At 43.3% G+C, this 18329-nt stretch overlaps 1 protein-coding gene across 1 annotated transcript in view; it reads left to right on the forward strand.

Annotated features, from left to right (window-relative positions):
- LOC141172322 (protein kinase C and casein kinase substrate in neurons protein 1-like) overlaps nucleotides 1–18329 on the forward strand; it is a 42726-nt gene that overhangs the window by 17672 nt on the left and 6725 nt on the right. Inside the window, exons 2-8 of the mRNA XM_073656401.1 lie at nucleotides 9749–9898; nucleotides 15032–15188; nucleotides 15568–15803; nucleotides 16088–16243; nucleotides 16935–17110; nucleotides 17692–17812; nucleotides 18090–18184. Coding sequence (XP_073512502.1) covers nucleotides 9839–9898; nucleotides 15032–15188; nucleotides 15568–15803; nucleotides 16088–16243; nucleotides 16935–17110; nucleotides 17692–17812; nucleotides 18090–18184 — 1001 coding nt within the window. The 5' untranslated portion in view covers nucleotides 9749–9838. The remainder of the gene's footprint in view (nucleotides 1–9748; nucleotides 9899–15031; nucleotides 15189–15567; nucleotides 15804–16087; nucleotides 16244–16934; nucleotides 17111–17691; nucleotides 17813–18089; nucleotides 18185–18329) is intronic.

The raw sequence follows: 18329 nt of genomic DNA on the forward strand, positions 1-18329 counted from the left end.
GATTTGCTTGTTTTAAAGGGAATCGGTCATTAGGTTTTTGGTACTCGATCTGAGAGCAGTATGATGTAGGGGCAGTGACCCTGATTCCAAGGATGTATCACTTACTGGGCTGCTTGCTGCAGTTTTGATAAAATCACAGTTTTATCTGTTGCAGATTTAGCAGTTCTCTAAATGCTGAGCTCTGTATAACCCCACCCACACCACTGATTCACAGCTTACTGTGTACACAATGGAGGTGACCAAAGAAGATCGTCAATGTACCTACTATACGATGGAACCAAAAATCTGTTAGAGGAAATTTCAAAATCTGGTCTGGATATAGAGGTGGTCTTCTCATAGAGGTAGTATTTTTGAGAGGCCTTCAAGATGTTGTATCGATGATGAGAATTTTTTTCCTAATTATATTTTTGTAAGTTTTCTCAAAAAGTTACTAGTAGTGTAGATGAGTGTAGGAACGTCAGGCCTTGCGTGTATTCAGATATCCTGTATGAGTTTAGACGACGTATAGACTCTGTATACTAGTGGCAGCGCCTGCCGACACCGGTTTACCTTCACGTGCAATCATTATTACAGCACCGGACGTCGGTTCCCTAACAAGATGCCAGATTTATTTATAATGGGATCCATAAATATCTCTCCAAGCCTGAGTGAGTTAATGTATTTATTCCTTCCAGAAAGCCCCAGGGTTGTCAGGTCACTCCCATAATAAGAGACACGTGTGCTGCACCTGTGCTGAGCATCAGGGCGATCAATCAACATTATTGTAGTCAGAAATTGGCCCAATCTGTGTCTGTTTGTAGCGGGAGGAATGCTGATAAGCGTCAAATGTAAGAGGCAAAACATTTAATAGTTTTATGACGGGTGTATGACGTATCCACCCGAATACATATGCCCCATAGAACGCTGCAATGCATCGGGAAATAGCACTGTGTGCATTCACCCCATGCTGTGACATCACTGTGTGCATTCACCCCATGCTGTGACATCACTGTGTGCACTCACCCCCTACTGTGACATCACTGTGTGCACTCACCCCCTACTGTGACATCGCTGTGTGCACTCACCCCCTGTGACATCGCTGTGTGCACTCACCCCCTACTGTGACATGGCTGTGTGCACTCACCCCCTACTGTGACATCGCTGTGTGCACTCACCCCCTACTGTGACATCGCTGTGTGCACTCACCCCCTACTGTGACATCGCTGTGTGCACTCACCCCCTACTGTGACATCGCTGTGTGCACTCACCCCCTACTGTGACATCGCTGTGTGCACGCACCCCCTACTGTGACATCGCTGTGTGCACGCACCCCCTACTGGGACAGCACTGTGTGCACGCACCCTCTATTGGGACATCACTGTGTGCACGCACCCTCTATTGGGACATCACTGTGTTCATGCGCCCTCTATTGGGACATCAGTGTGTGCACGCACCCTCTACTGTGACATCACTGTGTGCACTCACCCCCTACTGTGACATCACTGTGTGCACTCACCCCCTACTGTGACATCACTGTGTGCACTCACCCCCTACTGTGACATCACTGTGTGCACTCACCCCCTACTGTGACATCACTGTGTGCACTCACCCCCTACTGTGACATCACTGTGTGCACTCACCCCCTACTGTGACATCACTGTGTGCACTCACCCCCTACTGTGACATCACTGTGTGCACTCACCCCCTACTGTGACATCACTGTGTGCACTCACCCCCTACTGTGACATCACTGTGTGCACTCCCCCCCTACTGTGACATCACTGTGTGCACTCCCCCCCTACTGTGACATCACTGTGTGCACTCACCCCCTACTGTGACATCACTGTGTGCACTCACCCCCTACTGTGACATCACTGTGTGCACTCACCCCCTACTGTGACATCACTGTGTGCACTCACCCCCTACTGTGACATCACTGTGTGCACTCACCCTCTATTGTGACATCACTGTTTGCATTCACCCTCTACTGACATCACTCTGTGCATAATCCCTGTACTGTGACATCACTGTGTGCATTATCCCTGACTGTGAATGACTGAGTTATTCCACTGTAGTGACGTCACCTTGTGCGTTATTCCACTGTAGTGACGTCACCTTGGGCGCTATTCCACTGTAGTGACGTCACCTTGTGCGTTATTCCACTGTAGTGACGTCACCTTGTGCGTTATTCCACTGTAGTGACGTCACCTTGTGCGCTATTCCACTGTAGTGACGTCACCTTGGGCGCTATTCCACTGTAGTGATGTCACCTTGGGCGCTATTCCACTGTAGTGACGTCACCTTGGGCGCTATTCCACTGTAGTGACGTGACCTTGTGCGCTATTCCACTGTAGTGACGTCACCTTGGGCGTTAGTTCTGGGCCTCAGTGAAATGAAAAAAAAAATCATAGGGTTTTCGTATTTGGGAATTTGATAGTAAAGATGTTCCTGGTCCAAATTTTTAATATGGTTCCCCAATGTAACACCACGGAGCAGAGAACTCCTATAATGCATCGACCCTCTGCAATCTTCCGGATGTTGACCAATTTTTGGCTAACTCAACGTAACATTGGGAATAACCAGATTTTTTTATCCGTCATTGCCCCATGTCCTTATTTTATGGCCTGAAGCCCGTTGCCCATCTCCAGTCTTCTTTATTCTTCCGTACCTGAGTGTACAGATGTTTCAGAGCCGCCAGCGTGAGAACCCGGTGCCGGCTCCGTGTCATTGGCGCGACCTTGTCCACAGACACCAGTGTTACATTCCATGAATTCCCTCAGAGTAAAGATTAACCTAGTTATAGATCAAACGTTCCTGCTCAGCTTCCCTCCTTCGAAGACTCTTCATTCCCTTTCATAGTATTTTTAACTTCTGATTTTTTATTTCTGGGGTGTACACTTTCAGGGGTGGAGAGACAGCAGGAGCACCCAGGTACTAGTACATGAGGGGGTCCAAATGCCCCACTGCCACATAAGAAGGCACAAGTATTATTAAAAGGTTTGTCACCTTCTGTGAATGGGCTCACTGACAGATTCCCAGTTCACTGATTCTGTAGCTGCATTCTGAGGCTATAGAAGACAAACTGTGCAACATTTTAAGAGAGCCCAATTATCAAAGTGATTTTTAGCTTAAAAATACACTGCGTTAATATTTCTCCTCCACCTAACTAGAAATGCACATATTGACATAAACCATGTTTCCACCGATTTTGTCCATCAGATCACCAGATGGTGGAACATAAGTCATCTCTGCAGAAAATACAATTGTCTCAAAGCCTGCAGGCCTTATGTATCCACCAGCCGACCTTCAGCATTGTACACGGGGATGTTGGGAATGTGATTGTGGATCAGACGTAGACTTCAATGGAGGTTTCTAGTTCTCTAGACTCGATGGTAGAGGTATATAGGCAAGTCAGGCTCGATGGTAGAGGTCAATGGTAGAGGTATATAGGCAGGTCAGGCCTGATGGTAGGGGTATATAGGCGGCAGGTCAGGCCTGATGGTAGAGGTATATAGGGCAGGTCAGGCTCGATGGTAGAGGTATATAGGGCAGGGCAGGCTCGATGGTAGAGGTCAATGGTAGAGGTATATAGGCAGGTCAGGCCTGATGGTAGGGGTATATAGGCAGGTCAGGCTCGATGGTAGAGGTATATAGGGCAGGGCAGGCTCGATGGTAGAGGTCAATGGTAGAGGTATATAGGCAGGTCAGGCCTGATGGTAGGGGTATATAGGCAGGTCAGGCTCGATGGTAGAGGTATATAGGGCAGGTCAGGCTCGATGGTAGAGGTCAATGGTAGAGGTATATACGCAGGTCAGGCCTGATGGTAGGGGTATATAGGCAGGTCAGGCTCGATGGTAGAGGTCAATGGTAGAGGTATATAGGCAGGTCAGGCCTGATGGTAGGAGTATATAGACAAGTCAGGTTTAATGGGCCGTCACTTCTCCATATTTGGACCTTAACATTCTAGTTTGTAGGTCAGGGTCAAAGACAAACAAGAGGTGACGAGGATGGATGCGCCTACCCATGTCTGACCTGCCCATGTCCCCCTACAATTACCAGCTGGAGGTTTATTACTACTGATCCAGCCGGTGGCAGCGTCAGTGTAGAAGTTTTTTTACTCTCTTGCCTCTCCATGGAGATTACATGACTCAATTACTAATTTTTTGCAACTGTTGGAGTAATGGGTGCGGTGGAAAGAGCTGCTGCAGCCACCATGGAATGACCACATGCCTCTCTCCATGCCGTGTATGTGAGCAGCTTACACAGCCGGGACTGGAGGGGCCAACGTCAGAAGCTCAGTCTGGAATCCGGCAGAACAGGTCATAGCTCAGACATCTGCCAAGGCAATTAGTTGCAGACCCCAAACTTTATGACTATTCGTTTTGCATGGAAAATACATAAGCAGCCAGCGCTGTACCTGCCAACATACAACAAATTGTTATAGTGACACGGCTGAATGTGCTGTATGGGGAGGTGGGGAAGGCTGCATACAGCCAGGAGATCCGCTGCTCCAGGAATCTGCCACTCCAGGCTGGAAATGGTCCCAGATCCACGATTCATGAGCCTTTAGTGACCGATGAAGAGTATAGCCGGGAGTGTAACTTCCCAAAAGTGCACAGACCTGACATATTGGATAGGAGATACAGCGGCAACTGACACCTGTCTGATGGATGGAGAAGTGGAGGGATGGATGAAGATATACAGGAAGAGATGGAAGGATGGAGAGAGATGGAGCGAAGGGAGGATGGAGAGAGATGGAGCAAAGGGAGGATGGAGAGAGATGGAGCGAAGGGAGGATGGAGAGAGATGGAGCGAAGGGAGGATGGAGAGAGATGGCAGGAGGGAAGGATGGAGGAACGGATGGAGAGATGGATATATAAATACATGGATAGATAGAGGTGGAGGGAAGGATGGATAGATAGAGGTGGAGGAATGGATGGAGAGATGGATATATAAATACATAGATGGATGCATAGAGAAATAAATGGATAGATAAACGGATGGATAGATAAGATACATAGATAGATATTTACTCTTCTCCACATCTTCTGGACTGTTTGTTTTCATTGTATAATTTCCCGGCCGTGCTTGGACCCGCACAGCAGACGTCTCTATCAGACATCACATACTTACTCGTGGAACATATGTATTTGTTTTAGGCTTTATTCTACGTAATATCTGGCCGCTCCTTTCAGGGGGGAATTGAAGCCAGCCTGGGGATGTGGCGCTGGGATCATGTGCTAGGATAGAGCTGGTGCATGTGGACAATCTCCCCTCTGTTCCCGCAGCGGCTCTCATGCTGATCAGTCGTCTGCACATTTCCTGCACTTACAACAAGAGGTCACTTCTTTCTTAAGTCCCAATATTCAGCCTCCCACAGATGCTGGGGGACATACAATAATAGCAGCCATGACAGTTCCTGTATGGGCTGTCACCCAACTTTTCATAGACCCGAATATTGTCAGATGAACACACATCCACAGATGACACATTGTTTCACATGCTAATATGTGTTTCTTACTGGCGGGACTTCGTTGTCGGGTTCCAGGGATTTGTAAGATGCTAAACTTTTACTTTTATACCTTTTGTGCATTCTATGCTGATTAATTTCTCAATATAACAAATCAATGTTTGGAGCTTAATTATTCTGCTACAAAGTTCCAAATTTCCTTCATATTTATAGCATTAAATAATCAAAATTTTCTGTTGACAGTCATCACTAGGGGGAGCTCACGAGCTCACTGCATACTCCATGTACACAGTTATCTACCAGGCTCCCTCTAGTGCTTCCTGCAGCCAGAATGCTATAATTTAAAGGGGTATTCCAGTCTTCAATGATTATAACCTACCATAAGAGTGAGATTTTAGAAATCTAATTTCTTTTGCTGCATGGAAAAAATGCTTTAAATTGTATGTATAATAGTGGCGGACGTCAGAAGAATGGGCCGTTCACTCAAAAAGATAGAACATGAGACATCGATTTGATATGCTCCTTCTTTTTAATGCTTATTGAGCGTTTTTTTTTCAGGTGGGTTCCTGGAGGTATCCTCCTGTAAAAGATGTTGTGTGAACATGGCCTTAAAGTGTGTTCACACTGAGGTTTTTTTTTGTCGAGTTTTTGGAGCAGAAACCGAGCAGAAACTCCATGTTTTTGAGGAGGATTTGGAGAGTTTCCGCTACAAAAACTCCTTAAAAACTCGAAGTGCACAAACTCTGAGACACAACGTACATACGGGATGAGCTGGATTTGTAACTTGGTGTGCGGTATTTCTGTCCAGGGTTTTATGTCGTATAATCCCGATGGTTAAATTCCAGAGAGAAATATTTTGCCTTTATTAAATGTAGGAAATTCATCCAACGCCTTCTAATTTGACAGAAGAATTTCGGGTGGTTTTAGAAGAATGGATACTTGTAGGATCCATTTTCCACAACCTGTGATACATTGCTGACTTAGAAAACCACTTGAGAAGAAGCTGCTGGGATTTGTCCGAGTCAGGATAATTCTTTGGAGCTAGGTTTCAGACCACACAAAAAAAAAATCAAAAGATTAATCTAGTAATAGAGGTTGTTTCAGGACGGACACTAACTGCGTAACGCTGGGATACGATGTGCGATCGGTGGTGGCACAACTGCCGTGACTCTCATCAATCACTAAACTACAATGGGCTGATCATGTGGTTATCGGAAAGTAGAATTGGGCCAACAGTCACATCACATGGTGGAACGCAGTAGAATTGGGCCAACAGGCACATCACATGGTGGAACGCAGTAGAATTGGGCCAACAGGCACATCACATGGTGGAACGCAGTAGAATTGGCACAACAGGCACATCACATGGTGGAACGCAGTAGAATTGGGCCAACAGGCACATCACATGGTGGAACGCAGTAGAATTGGGCCAACCGGCACATCACATGGTGGAACGCAGTAGAATTGGGCCAACAGGCACATCACATGGTGGAACGCAGTGGAATTGGGCCAACAGGCACATCACATGGTGGAACGCAGTGGAATTGGGCCAACAGGCACATCACATGGTGGAACGCAGTGGAATTGGGCCAACAGGCACATCACATGGTGGAACGCAGTGGAATTGGGCCAACAGGCACATCACATGGTGGAACGCAGTGGAATTGGGCCAACAGGCACATTACATGGTGGAATGCATTAGAATTGGACAACCCCTTTAATGGAGTTCTTTCCTTGGATTTTTTTAATTTAAACTGAGTATGTCTTCCATTTGCCGCTGATCCATTGATTCTGGAACAGTTTTTCTTTTTCTTCTGTGCCCCTCCAATCCAAAGTTATGCCCCCAGAAGCATATCTGGGTGTGTAGGTCTGTGGGCGTGGCCATGTTTTGATTGGCCAGAAGCACACGGCCACAGAGAATTCCTGTGTTATATGTCCAGTTGATTTGAAGGGATTATTTCACAGGGGTATAACATAAGAACAGAGAGGCAGAGAAGAAAAAGAAAAACTGTTCTAGAATCAGTGGAGCAGTGATAATTTTGAGGAGGTACTCATTTTAAATGAAAAAAATCCAGTGAAAGGTCCCCTTTAAATGCTGCTGTCACAATTGACAGCTGTCACTTAGCGGTTAAAATGCTGTAGCTGGCTCCAATCGCAGCAGCTATACTCAAGCTTCTGTGCCCCTCCATTCCAAAGTTATACCCCCTGGAAATAAAGATGACAATTTTCTCATCAACCAACTGGGCGTGCACCACAAAACGTCTGTCATAACTTTTGAAATGAGCTTGTCAGACAGCCCCCTTCACATACTGCACAGAAAAACTGTCATGGGTCTAATAGAGGAGCAGAAATGGAGCTACCAGGACCTGGACCGATATCTGAAGTTGGGGTACATCTTGGATATAAAGAATTATTTTCATCTGGACAACCCCTTTAACTCTTTCTCTTGCAGAGGATTTGGAGTCCTGTGTAAGAACTGTAGATTTTGCTTATATAGGTATTTAAAGGGAACCTGTAACCAAATTTCACAGAGCAAACTACATACAGTACAATATTAGATTTTTTTTTTTTTGGGGGGGGGGACCTGATGAGGCCAGTGTACTTTCTTTGAAAATCCATGTCAGATTAGCTCTATAATTCTAATATTAAAATGAACATTTCATGAGTCCAATTCAAGAGTGAGCGAGTTCATAAGAGCATTCAATCTCCGCCCGCCCATACATCGAGCCTGACTGCCAGCTGCAGCTTGTACTCAGCAGTGTCAGATCTCTTCAGGGAGGAGGGACACTGAGGCTGTTAATAAGATAGGTGAGCAGATTGAGCAAACAGCAGCAGAGTGGAGGGACACTGAGGAGCTGTCCATCGGGTGGAGATTGAGGGTAAACTTTCAAAAAGGATTGTGTCATGGATTATCAAAGTTAGTACACAAGACTCTTCAGATCTAAGACATCAGACACACATGTGATATTGTGTATGTTAAATGTAGAGAATACAGTAGAATTCAATTGAATTGTACAGTTGTATAACAGGAGTTGGATGATAAGGTTGATGCAGTTTTCCTCCAGGGGAGTAAGAGATTTAACTACTTACTGAAACAAAGAAAGCCTGTAAATATTGTGCTGAAAAACAAAGTGCAGATTGTGTGCTAAATGGTGTGAACAGCTTCAAAGGACTGGAAATTTACAGTATAAGCCTTGTGCAATGTCAAATCCTTCTTCCCTCCATGGCACGGATCTCCAACCTGTGGCTTGTCTCCAATTGTTCTGAAACTACAACTCTCAGCATAGATATCAGATCATGCTGTGAGAGTAGTTTACCAAACAGATGCCAAAACTGAGTATTTTTGGCCTCTGTCTGGCCTTGTGTCTGCATAACATTTTAAGAGGACTTGCAACTTGTTAAAAAAAAACTAGGGTTAAATACCTTGGGAAAAAATCCCTGAGCTCCCCTGATTCTGCAGCTTTTTTCTGTTTTGCGCTGCGTCGCTCCACTGCAGAGATACTCACATCTGTTTCTTTTGATGTATGAGAAATTTCTGCTTGTAGTGCAACTTGGCATTTCTTCACTCTTTTCTGGAGTGTGCGCTCTTACCCCTCCCTCCTGGACACTGCCAATCACAGACTTCTAGATCAGCTCCCAAGCTATGATTGGCAGCATCTCAGGAAGGAGGAGGTGTGTGTAAAAGCACATGCCCCCTGAGAAGACTCTGAAGAAACTACAAGCAGAGATTTCACATACTGCTCTACAAAAGCAACAAATGTGAATATCTCTGCAATGGAGTGACGTAGATTGAAACGGAAAAAAGTGGCAGAATCAGGGGATCTCAGGGAATTTTGCAAGGTATTTAACTGTATTTTTTTGCATATGACAGGTCCTTTGATAACGAAAGAACAGTAGACTGCACTTTAAATGCAGAGGGCCACTACATAAACAACAAAAAAATCATGCCATGTGTTACTCAGTTTACTACAAGGGGTCTCTATAGTGGATAGATGGCTAGAGATCAGTCCTGACTGTGGCCACTGTGTACCTTCTAAGCGTATGTGCCCAACACTGGCCATAAGCAAAATGTGTCCCTGGCCTTAAGACAATTTTATTTCTTAATTTAAATAGGTAACTTATCACTTTTGGGTTGGGTTTGTATAACACAAGAATTGCTGTGACCTGAGGATTTCTGAGGTCCGGGTGATTAATAATGATAAAATATTGGCTTGTCCCTCTGAAATCTAGATGACCAGAGGTCTTTAGAGCCCTTCATTGTTTTTTTTGGGGAACTGACCATTCAATTATTTTTCACAGGTAGAGACCTAAGCGTAGCGCCACCGATTTGAAGTGATGCAATATTCCTGAAGGCAGTGACATTCAAGCAAATAATAAGAGAACGCAATCATGTCGGTGATATACAGCGAAGTCGCAGTTGAGGAACCAACCAGTGACAGCTTCTGGATGGTAAGCGGAAAGTTTTGGTTTTTTTTTTACAATATTTATTTTACGGTAAAAAAATCACCTGTTAACTTTATTCTACAGGTCAGTCAGTTATGGTGATACCAAATTTACCTAATTTAATTTTTATTTTACTACTTAAAATTTAAAAAAATGTAAAGAAAAATTATTTTGTATCGTCATATCCTGAAAACAAATATCTGTTTTAACTTTTAGTCGATAAGCGTTTTATCGGGGCTCGTCCTTTGCTGGATCATTTTGGGGTACATACATCTTTGCTTTGGGAAAATGGGGATGATTTGAATTGTTCAAAAATATTTTAAACTGTTTTTATTTTTTTACATTTTTATTAGTCACCCTAGGGGAATTGAACCTGTGATTGCTTGATGAACTCATAAAATACATTGTAATACTGTAGTATTGCAGTCTATGATAACACTCTGGAAGACTCTGGAACTCTCTGGGAGAGGAAGTGGTGATGTCCAACTCACTTAATGAGTTCAAGAGAGGCCTGGACGCCTTTCTTGAGAACAATAAAATTACATCTTATGCTTAGTGATAGTTAATTAATCCAGGGATTTAATCTGACTGCCAGATTGGTGTCGGGAAGTGAATTTTTCCTCAATGATGTAAATTGGCCTATACCGCATGTTTTTTTTTTGCCTTCCCCTGGATCAACGCTGCGGAATAGCTGCAGTGCACAAGAAATAGGCTGAACTGGATGGACGCTTGTCTTTTTTCGGCCTTATAAACTATGTAACTATGTAACTATGTAACATTGACAGGGAGGCATAGATGACAAAATGCTTCACTGTTTCCAATCATTTAAAGGGGGCCTTTTATCAGAATTTTTAATTTAAACGGAGTTCTGCCTTCAATTACCGCTGATCCATTGATTCTGGAACAACTTTTTTCTTCTCTGCCCCTCCATTCCAAAGTTATGCCATCATAAAATGTTCCTTCAATCAACTGGCTATATACCACAGAACTTATCTGTGGGCGTGGCCATGTTTTGATTGGCCAGAGTCAGAAAAGAAAATGCAAACGCTGCTGCGATTGGAGGTGGCTATGATTATAGTATTTTAACCGCTAAGTGTCTGTTGTCAGTGACATTTAAAGGGGATGTTTTTTATTTAAAGTGAGTAGTTATTACAATTAGTGCAGATCCACTGATTCTGGAACAGTTTTTCATTTTCTTCTGCGCCCTTCCGTTCCAAAGTTATGTCCCCTGGAAATAATCCCTTCACTAAACTGGGTGTGTACTACAGAATTTCTCTGTGGGCATTTGCATGTTCTCCTCTGACTCTGGCCAACCAAAACATGGCCACGCCCACAGAAGTTCTGTGGTACACGCCCAGTTTATTGAAGGGATTATTTCCAGGGGACATTACTTTGGAACGGAAGGGCGCCAAAGAAAATTAAAAACTGTTCCAGAATCAGTGGATCTGTGCCAATTGGAAGAGCTACTCTGTTTAACCCCTTTCTGACGTGAGGCATAATAATACGTCCCTGTGCCCTAATGACCAGGTACGTATTATTAGGCCTCAGCGTTCGCGCCCACACAGAGTCTGTGCGGCCGCGATCGCCGCTGGGTGTCAGCTGATTCCGACAGAAAAAATAACCCCAAAAATGAAAATATACTGTGCCCATAAATACATATTTATGAAAAAAAAATAAACAATAAAAGTACACATATTTGGTATCACCGCATCCGGAACGACCTGACCTACAAAACTGTCCCACTAGTTAACCCCTTTAATGAACACGGTAAAATAAATAAATAAATAAAGCAAAAAACTGTGCTTTATCGTCATACCGCGGAACAAAAAGTGGATTAAAATGCGTTCAAAAAAGACAAATGTAAATAAAAATGGTGAAAAAAAACAAGCCGCCACACAGCTCCATTAAAAGATAAAGTTATAGCTCTCAGAATAAAGTGATGCAAAAAAAATATTTTTTCTATAAAAGTTTATTGTGTAAAAGCACCAAAACATAAAAAAACAATATAAATTTGGTATCTCTGTAATCGCACCAACCCGAAGAATAAAGCTACCTTATCAATTTTACCACACGCAGAACGGCATAAAAAAACAACAAAAAAACAATTCCTAAACTGTTTGTTTTTGTTCATTCTGCCTCTCAAAAATCGGAATAGAAAGCGATCAAAAAATGTCACATGCCCGAAAATGGTACCAATAAATACGTCAACTCGTCCCGCAAAAAACAAGCTTTTATATGACTCTGTTGGCCGAAATATGGAAAAATTATAGCTCTCAAAATATGGCGATGCAAAAACTAGTCTTTTAAATAAAAAGTGTCTTTTAGTGTGTGACAGCTGCCAAACTTAAAAACCTGAGATGAATCTGGTATCACTGTAATCGCACCAACCCAAAGAATAAAGTTGTCTAATCACTTATACCGCATGAGGAACGGTGTAAATAATAAAACCAATTCTTCACCTCCTGCTGATTTGTTCATTCTGCCTCCCTAAGATCTCAGTAAGGCTCGGCTCACATTTATCCTGCGCTGAGCGCTTACACCAGGGTTTCCGTGTAAATCACTGAAATATTTGATTTAGACGCATCCCCCGGCGGAAGATTCCCTGTAATGAGGCAGATGGAGGCACCGTGAATGCAGTCTGGCCTGTGATCCCACGGTATCCGTCTTTTTATTAGGCGTGCATAAAAGTGCCGTTGGCCACAGTTTTGTGAACCTCTGAAAAAAAGGACGACTCTGAACAGAGGCCAGACGGAGTCCAGAGTAACTCTGCTGCCTCATTATAGTGACTGAATACCTTGGGACAAGGTTGTGTTAGGATTAGGCTTGTGTTAGGGTAGGGTAGGGTTGGGTTGGGTTAGGGGCAGGGCTGTGGAGTCGGTAAGCCAAACCTCTGACTCCCTCATACACGGCTCATGTTTAAGTGATAGATTTACTGTAGCACAGATTCATCTCCACTAAAAGTGTAGACCCTGAGATCAGGAATAGGACAGACATTTATAGGACATTTCATAACTTTCCCAAATTCTTATGAAAAAATATTTCCCACAAATTGCATTGAACTACTGTACCCAATTTATTACATATTTTAGGAGTTGGAGTGGGTCCATTTTATACCGACTCCACGACTCCGACTCCACAGCCCTGGTTAGGGGTAGGGTTGTGTTAGGGTTAGGGTTGGGGATAGGGTTGTGTTGGGATTTTTTCAAAAGTAAAGAAAAAACATGATGACGATATGGCGACTGCTTGCTACTTTAGTTTGCATCGGGTGCTCGAGTCTCCTCCCCATATGTTTCGCAGCTGTTATACAGCCCAAAAAAACATGTGGGGATTGCCTGCCATGCACGAGCGATCCCCACATGTTTTTTGGGTGTCTAACAACCGTGAAACATGCGGGCGGGGACTTGAGCTTGTCACTCGAGCACCCGCGATACATGGTGCATACCTGAGTTCCCGATGCAAACTCAAGTAGCGAGCACTTGTACTCAAGACTAATGATTACTTATTCAATATGATGACCTAATGTTATCAAATTCTGTATCGTACCTCTGGGTTCAAAATGTTCACTATACCCCTTGATAAAATCCTTGAGGGGTTTAATTTCCAAAATGGTGTCACTTGTGGGAGGTTTCCACTGTTTAGGGACATCAGGGGCTCCCCAAACGCAACATGGCGTCCGCGAATTATTCAACAAACTTTTACATTCAAAAAGTCACACAGTGCTCCTTCCGTGCCATGCGCCCAAACAGTGGTTTTCCCCCACATATGGGGTATTGGCTTACTCAGGAAAAATTGCACAACAAATGGTATGGTGCAATTTGTCCTGTTACCCTTATGAAAATGCAAAATTGGGGGCTGAAACATCTTTGTGGGAAAAATGTGAAAATTTTATTTTTATTGCTCAATGTTATCAACTTCTGTGAAGCACCTGGGAGTTCAGGGTGCTCACCACACATCTAGATAAGTTTCCCGAGGGATCCACTTTCCAAAATGGTGTCACTTGTGAGGGGTTTCCACTGTTTAGGCACATCAGGGGCTCTCCAAACGCAACATGGCGTCCGCTAATTATTCAAGCTAATTTTACATTGAAAAAGTCAAATGGCGCTCCTTCGCTTCTGAGCCCTGCCATGCGCCCAAACAGTGGTTTTCCCCCACATATGGGGTATCAGCGTGCTCAGGAGAAATTGTACAACAAATTTTGGGATCCATTTTTTCCTGTTACCCTGGCAAAAAAAAAAAAAAAAAATGGGTCAAAAGTAACATTTTTGTGAAAAAAGTTAAATGTTCATTGTTTTCTTCCACATTCCAAAAATTCCTGTGAAACACCTGAAGGGTTAATAAACTTCTTGAATGTGGTTTTGAGCACCTTGAGGAGTGCAGTTTTTGGAATGGTGTCACTTTTGGGTATTTTCTGTCATAAAGGCCCCTCAAAGTCACTTCAAATGTGAAAAAAAAATGGTTTTGTAAATTTTGTTGGCAAAATTAGAAACCGCTGGTCACCTTTTAACCCTTATAGCTCCATAATAATAATAATAAAAAAAAAAAATTTTGGTTCCAAAATTGTGCTGATGTAAAGTAGACATGTGGGAAATGTTATTTATTAACTATTTTGTGTGACATATCTCTCTGATTCAAGGGCATGAAAATTCAAAATTTGAAAATTGCTAAATTTTCTAAATTTTTGCCAAATTTCTGATTTTTTTCACAAAGTAACGCATATGATATCGAAGAAATTTTACCACTATCATGAAGTACAATGTCACGAAAAAACATTCTCAGAATCAGGGGGATCCGTTGAAGCGTTCCAGAGTAATTACCTCGTAAAGTGACAGTGGTCAGAATTGTAAAAATTGGCCTGGTCATTAACGTGCAAACCACCCTGGGGGGTAAAGAGGTTAAAGTAAAATCAGCCAGGAAAATCTCACTTCACCTTGAAGGGGTTTTCCAGTTTCAGATTTATTCACCCTTCACGGGTCACTGCTGAGTCTCAGCCGATGCTCCCGGTGTCTGTTATAGTCACCAGCCAACAAACCAAATGACGGAGCCGGTCCACCAGCATTTTCTTAATTTCTTAGAATATTGTAAAATATTTTAAATGATAATTACAAAGTTAAACTAATGCATTGATGCTTTGTCTCCAAGCCAAATAATTATAGCAGCACCACAAAGCGGATGGACGAAGGGTACCGGCTGTGCGATGATATCGTAGCCTGTTTCCAAGACCGAGCCAAGATAGAGAAGCAGTATTCCCTACAGATGGAGGAATGGGTCCGCAGATGGAAACCAATAGTGGACGCCAGTGAGTATTAGAAATGGGGCAGACAATGAATTAAAGTCTATTATTCTGTGCGTCAGAGGAGAACTAATGGTAGCGAAGCCTCTGTATAAAAAAAATGTCCCCGCCATTCAGCAGACTTTTTTTCCTTTAATTATTCCCCCTTCCTTTTAGCGATTTAGTCTTCCCAGCACAGCTGAAAAGCAACATTTAAAAATAGGCAGTGTCATTGCTCTAGGGCTCCCTCTAGTGGCCAATGTGAAAAGTAATATTTTAGTAATTACGACAAAACAGGTTACTTTGTAAATCGTCCCTATTTTCGTAGACAAATTAGCAAAACTACGAATTGTAAGTAAAACAATAACAATCAGATTGCGAAGTTTAGACTGTAATTTATCCATAGGTCCCATGTACGGCTCCCTCTTACGTGCCTGGCAGTCCTTCATGACAGCGACCGAGCGGCTCAGCGAGCTGCACGTGCAGATACAGAAGACCCTGATGACAGACGACACCGAGAAAATCCGCAACTGGCAAAAGGAGACGTATCACCGCAAAATCTTCGGCGGATTCAAGGAATCTTGCGAAATAGAAAACGGATTCCACAAAGCCCAAAAACCCTGGGCCAAAAAGTTAAAAAAGGTGAATGTCTAATTTTAAACTACTGATATTATACATGGTAAAAAAAAAAAAAACTCAATTTTTTTCTTAATGTCAGGAACCAGATTGGGGTTCAATAACTGAGACCCTAAATGGGTCAGTGAAAGAAATGACCAATGTGGAACAGTAGCCAAAAAGTAGGGTAGGGTATAATTTAGAGGTGGTCCCACATGGGATTTTTATGGAACTTTTTGGAGATAATGACTAGTTCCCGAAAGTTATGTCTGAGTGTATCGTCTTGGCCAAACTTTTTTTTTTTCTTACAGCTTGAGAAAGCAAAATCATCCTATCACAAAGCCTGCAAGAAGGAACATTTAGCAGGTGTCCGAGAGAACAACGGAAAGATTAATCCGGAATTGTCTCTAGAAAAACAAAAGAAACTCACAGAAGATCACGAGAAGTGTAAACAGGATAAAGAAAAGGTAAGGAGGAACCAAGACGTAGCGCTACAGATTCTTCCAAATTCTCCCCAGAAAAGGGTCTCGGGATGAGGCTGATGCATGTGTGCAGTAATGGGGGGGTTTATGGCAGAATGGGGTGGGGGTTAAAGGTCTATCCTAATGTGGCCCTTGTTGTTCCGCACCCCATATTCAACATGTTGTGTCCACAATCATTCGGAATTTCAGTGTGTTCCATTGTCGGAACTGAAAAACGGAATAAGTGATCCGCTGCATCAAACAGAAGCAGAGGGGTCCTGCTGATCACTATGGGGTCCGTATGGGTTCTGTGCATTAGAATGGAAGAAAAACTTTTTTTTTCCCCATTCTAAAAAAAAACAAAAAACAACAATCCCATAATAATGAACGGGACCCCTCTACTTCCTTTTGATCCATCGGATCACTTATTCCGTTTTTCTGTTCCGAAAACAAGCCCAACTTTGCAACCACTGGTGTCATGTATGGGTGATGGCCAATACATGAGAAGACTGGATTAGAAGTCCTTTTTTGCTGTACAGTTGACTTTCTCTGCATGCAGGCATAGACTTGTTTCGAAAGGGTTGACCCATCATTGGTAGCACCTTTCAGATCGGAGCGGCTGCAGCCGTCAGGAGGTCACCACTGGGGCGGCTTTTGTTGTCTTTCTGACCTAAACATTTTCTCATATCAACTTCAGGTAAAACAAAGATACGAAAAATCCTTACAAGAACTCAATAAATATAATCCCAAATACATGGAAGAAATGGAAACCGTGTTCGACCAAAGTCAGCAACAAGAGCAGAAGAAAATTGTCTTCTTCAAACAGGCTCTTCACTCCATACACAAACACCTCGACATCACTAATAACGAGAGGTAAGAGATCGAAAGATTCTCGTGGCTCATTCAGTCAATGGGTTGTTCAACATCCCTGGTGGTCTCAATCAGATAGGGGTTAACGCCTACATCCCTGGTGGTCTAGATCAGATAGGGGTTAACGCCAACATCCCTGGTGGTCTCGATCAGATAGGGGTTAACGCCTACATCCCTGGTGGTCTCGATCAGATAGGGGTTAACGCCTACATCCCTGGTGGTCTCGATCAGATAGGGGTTAACGCCTACATCCCTGGTGGTCTCGATCAGATAGGGGTTAACGCCTACATCCCTGGTGGTCTCGATCAGATAGGGGTTAACGCCTACATCCCTGGTGGTCTCGATCAGATAGGGGTTAACGCCTACATCCCTGGTGGTCTCGATCAGATAGGGGTTAACGCCTACATCCCTGGTGGTCTCGATCAGATAGGGGTTAACGCCTACATCCCTGGTGGTCTCGATCAGATAGGGGTTAACGCCTACATCCCTGGTGGTCTCGATCGGATAGGGGTTAACGCCACCTGGAAGGTCCGGACTGGACAGGTAGAGATTGCGATGATGATTTTGCTTTTCTGTATATTTAGTATTATGACGGTATACGGAGATCTGAACCAGGCTATAATGGTGGTCAGCGACCAGGACGATTTAAAGTGGTGGAGGAATAAACATGGCCCCGGGATGTTGATGAACTGGCCCCAGCTGGAGGTACGCGATCATTTATTACTTGTACTTGTTAAAATGTAAAAAAACAAAACTTTTAAAAGGAACCGTCTAGATAAAAAAAACAATATAAAACCACAGGCAGCATGCAACACGCCGGGAAAAAAAGCTGCAAAAACGCCATTGTAATTAAAGGAACAATTAGTGCAAGTTTGTTACCACTTTCCCTTCATCAGAAAACTGAAAATAAGTGACGTTTTGTCAATGTCTGACGCATTCGGTAGTGGAACGTATTGATTTCAGGTCGAATATTCCTCTGTAGGAGTGGAGTCCGGATATTGAGCAACAGATAGTAAAAAAGAAGAAAGTGAAAGAGGAAAAAGTGAAGTTATACAGTGTGACGCCCACAGAAAGCAGGTGAGATTATACAGGTTATATAAAATACATCCAGAAATACCGCACCGCTGACAAAGTCAGAAGAAAATACTTTTTAAAAGAAGTTTTCCAGTTTTGGCTGCAGTTTAAAAAAAAAAAACAAAAAAAAAAAAAGTGCCTTTGTCAC

This window comes from Phyllobates terribilis, unplaced genomic scaffold (genome assembly GCF_046119375.1).
Source record: "Phyllobates terribilis strain yellow unplaced genomic scaffold, ASM4611937v1 Scaffold_12__6_contigs__length_324123572, whole genome shotgun sequence".
In the NCBI taxonomy this organism is placed as follows: Eukaryota; Metazoa; Chordata; class Amphibia; order Anura; family Dendrobatidae; genus Phyllobates; species Phyllobates terribilis.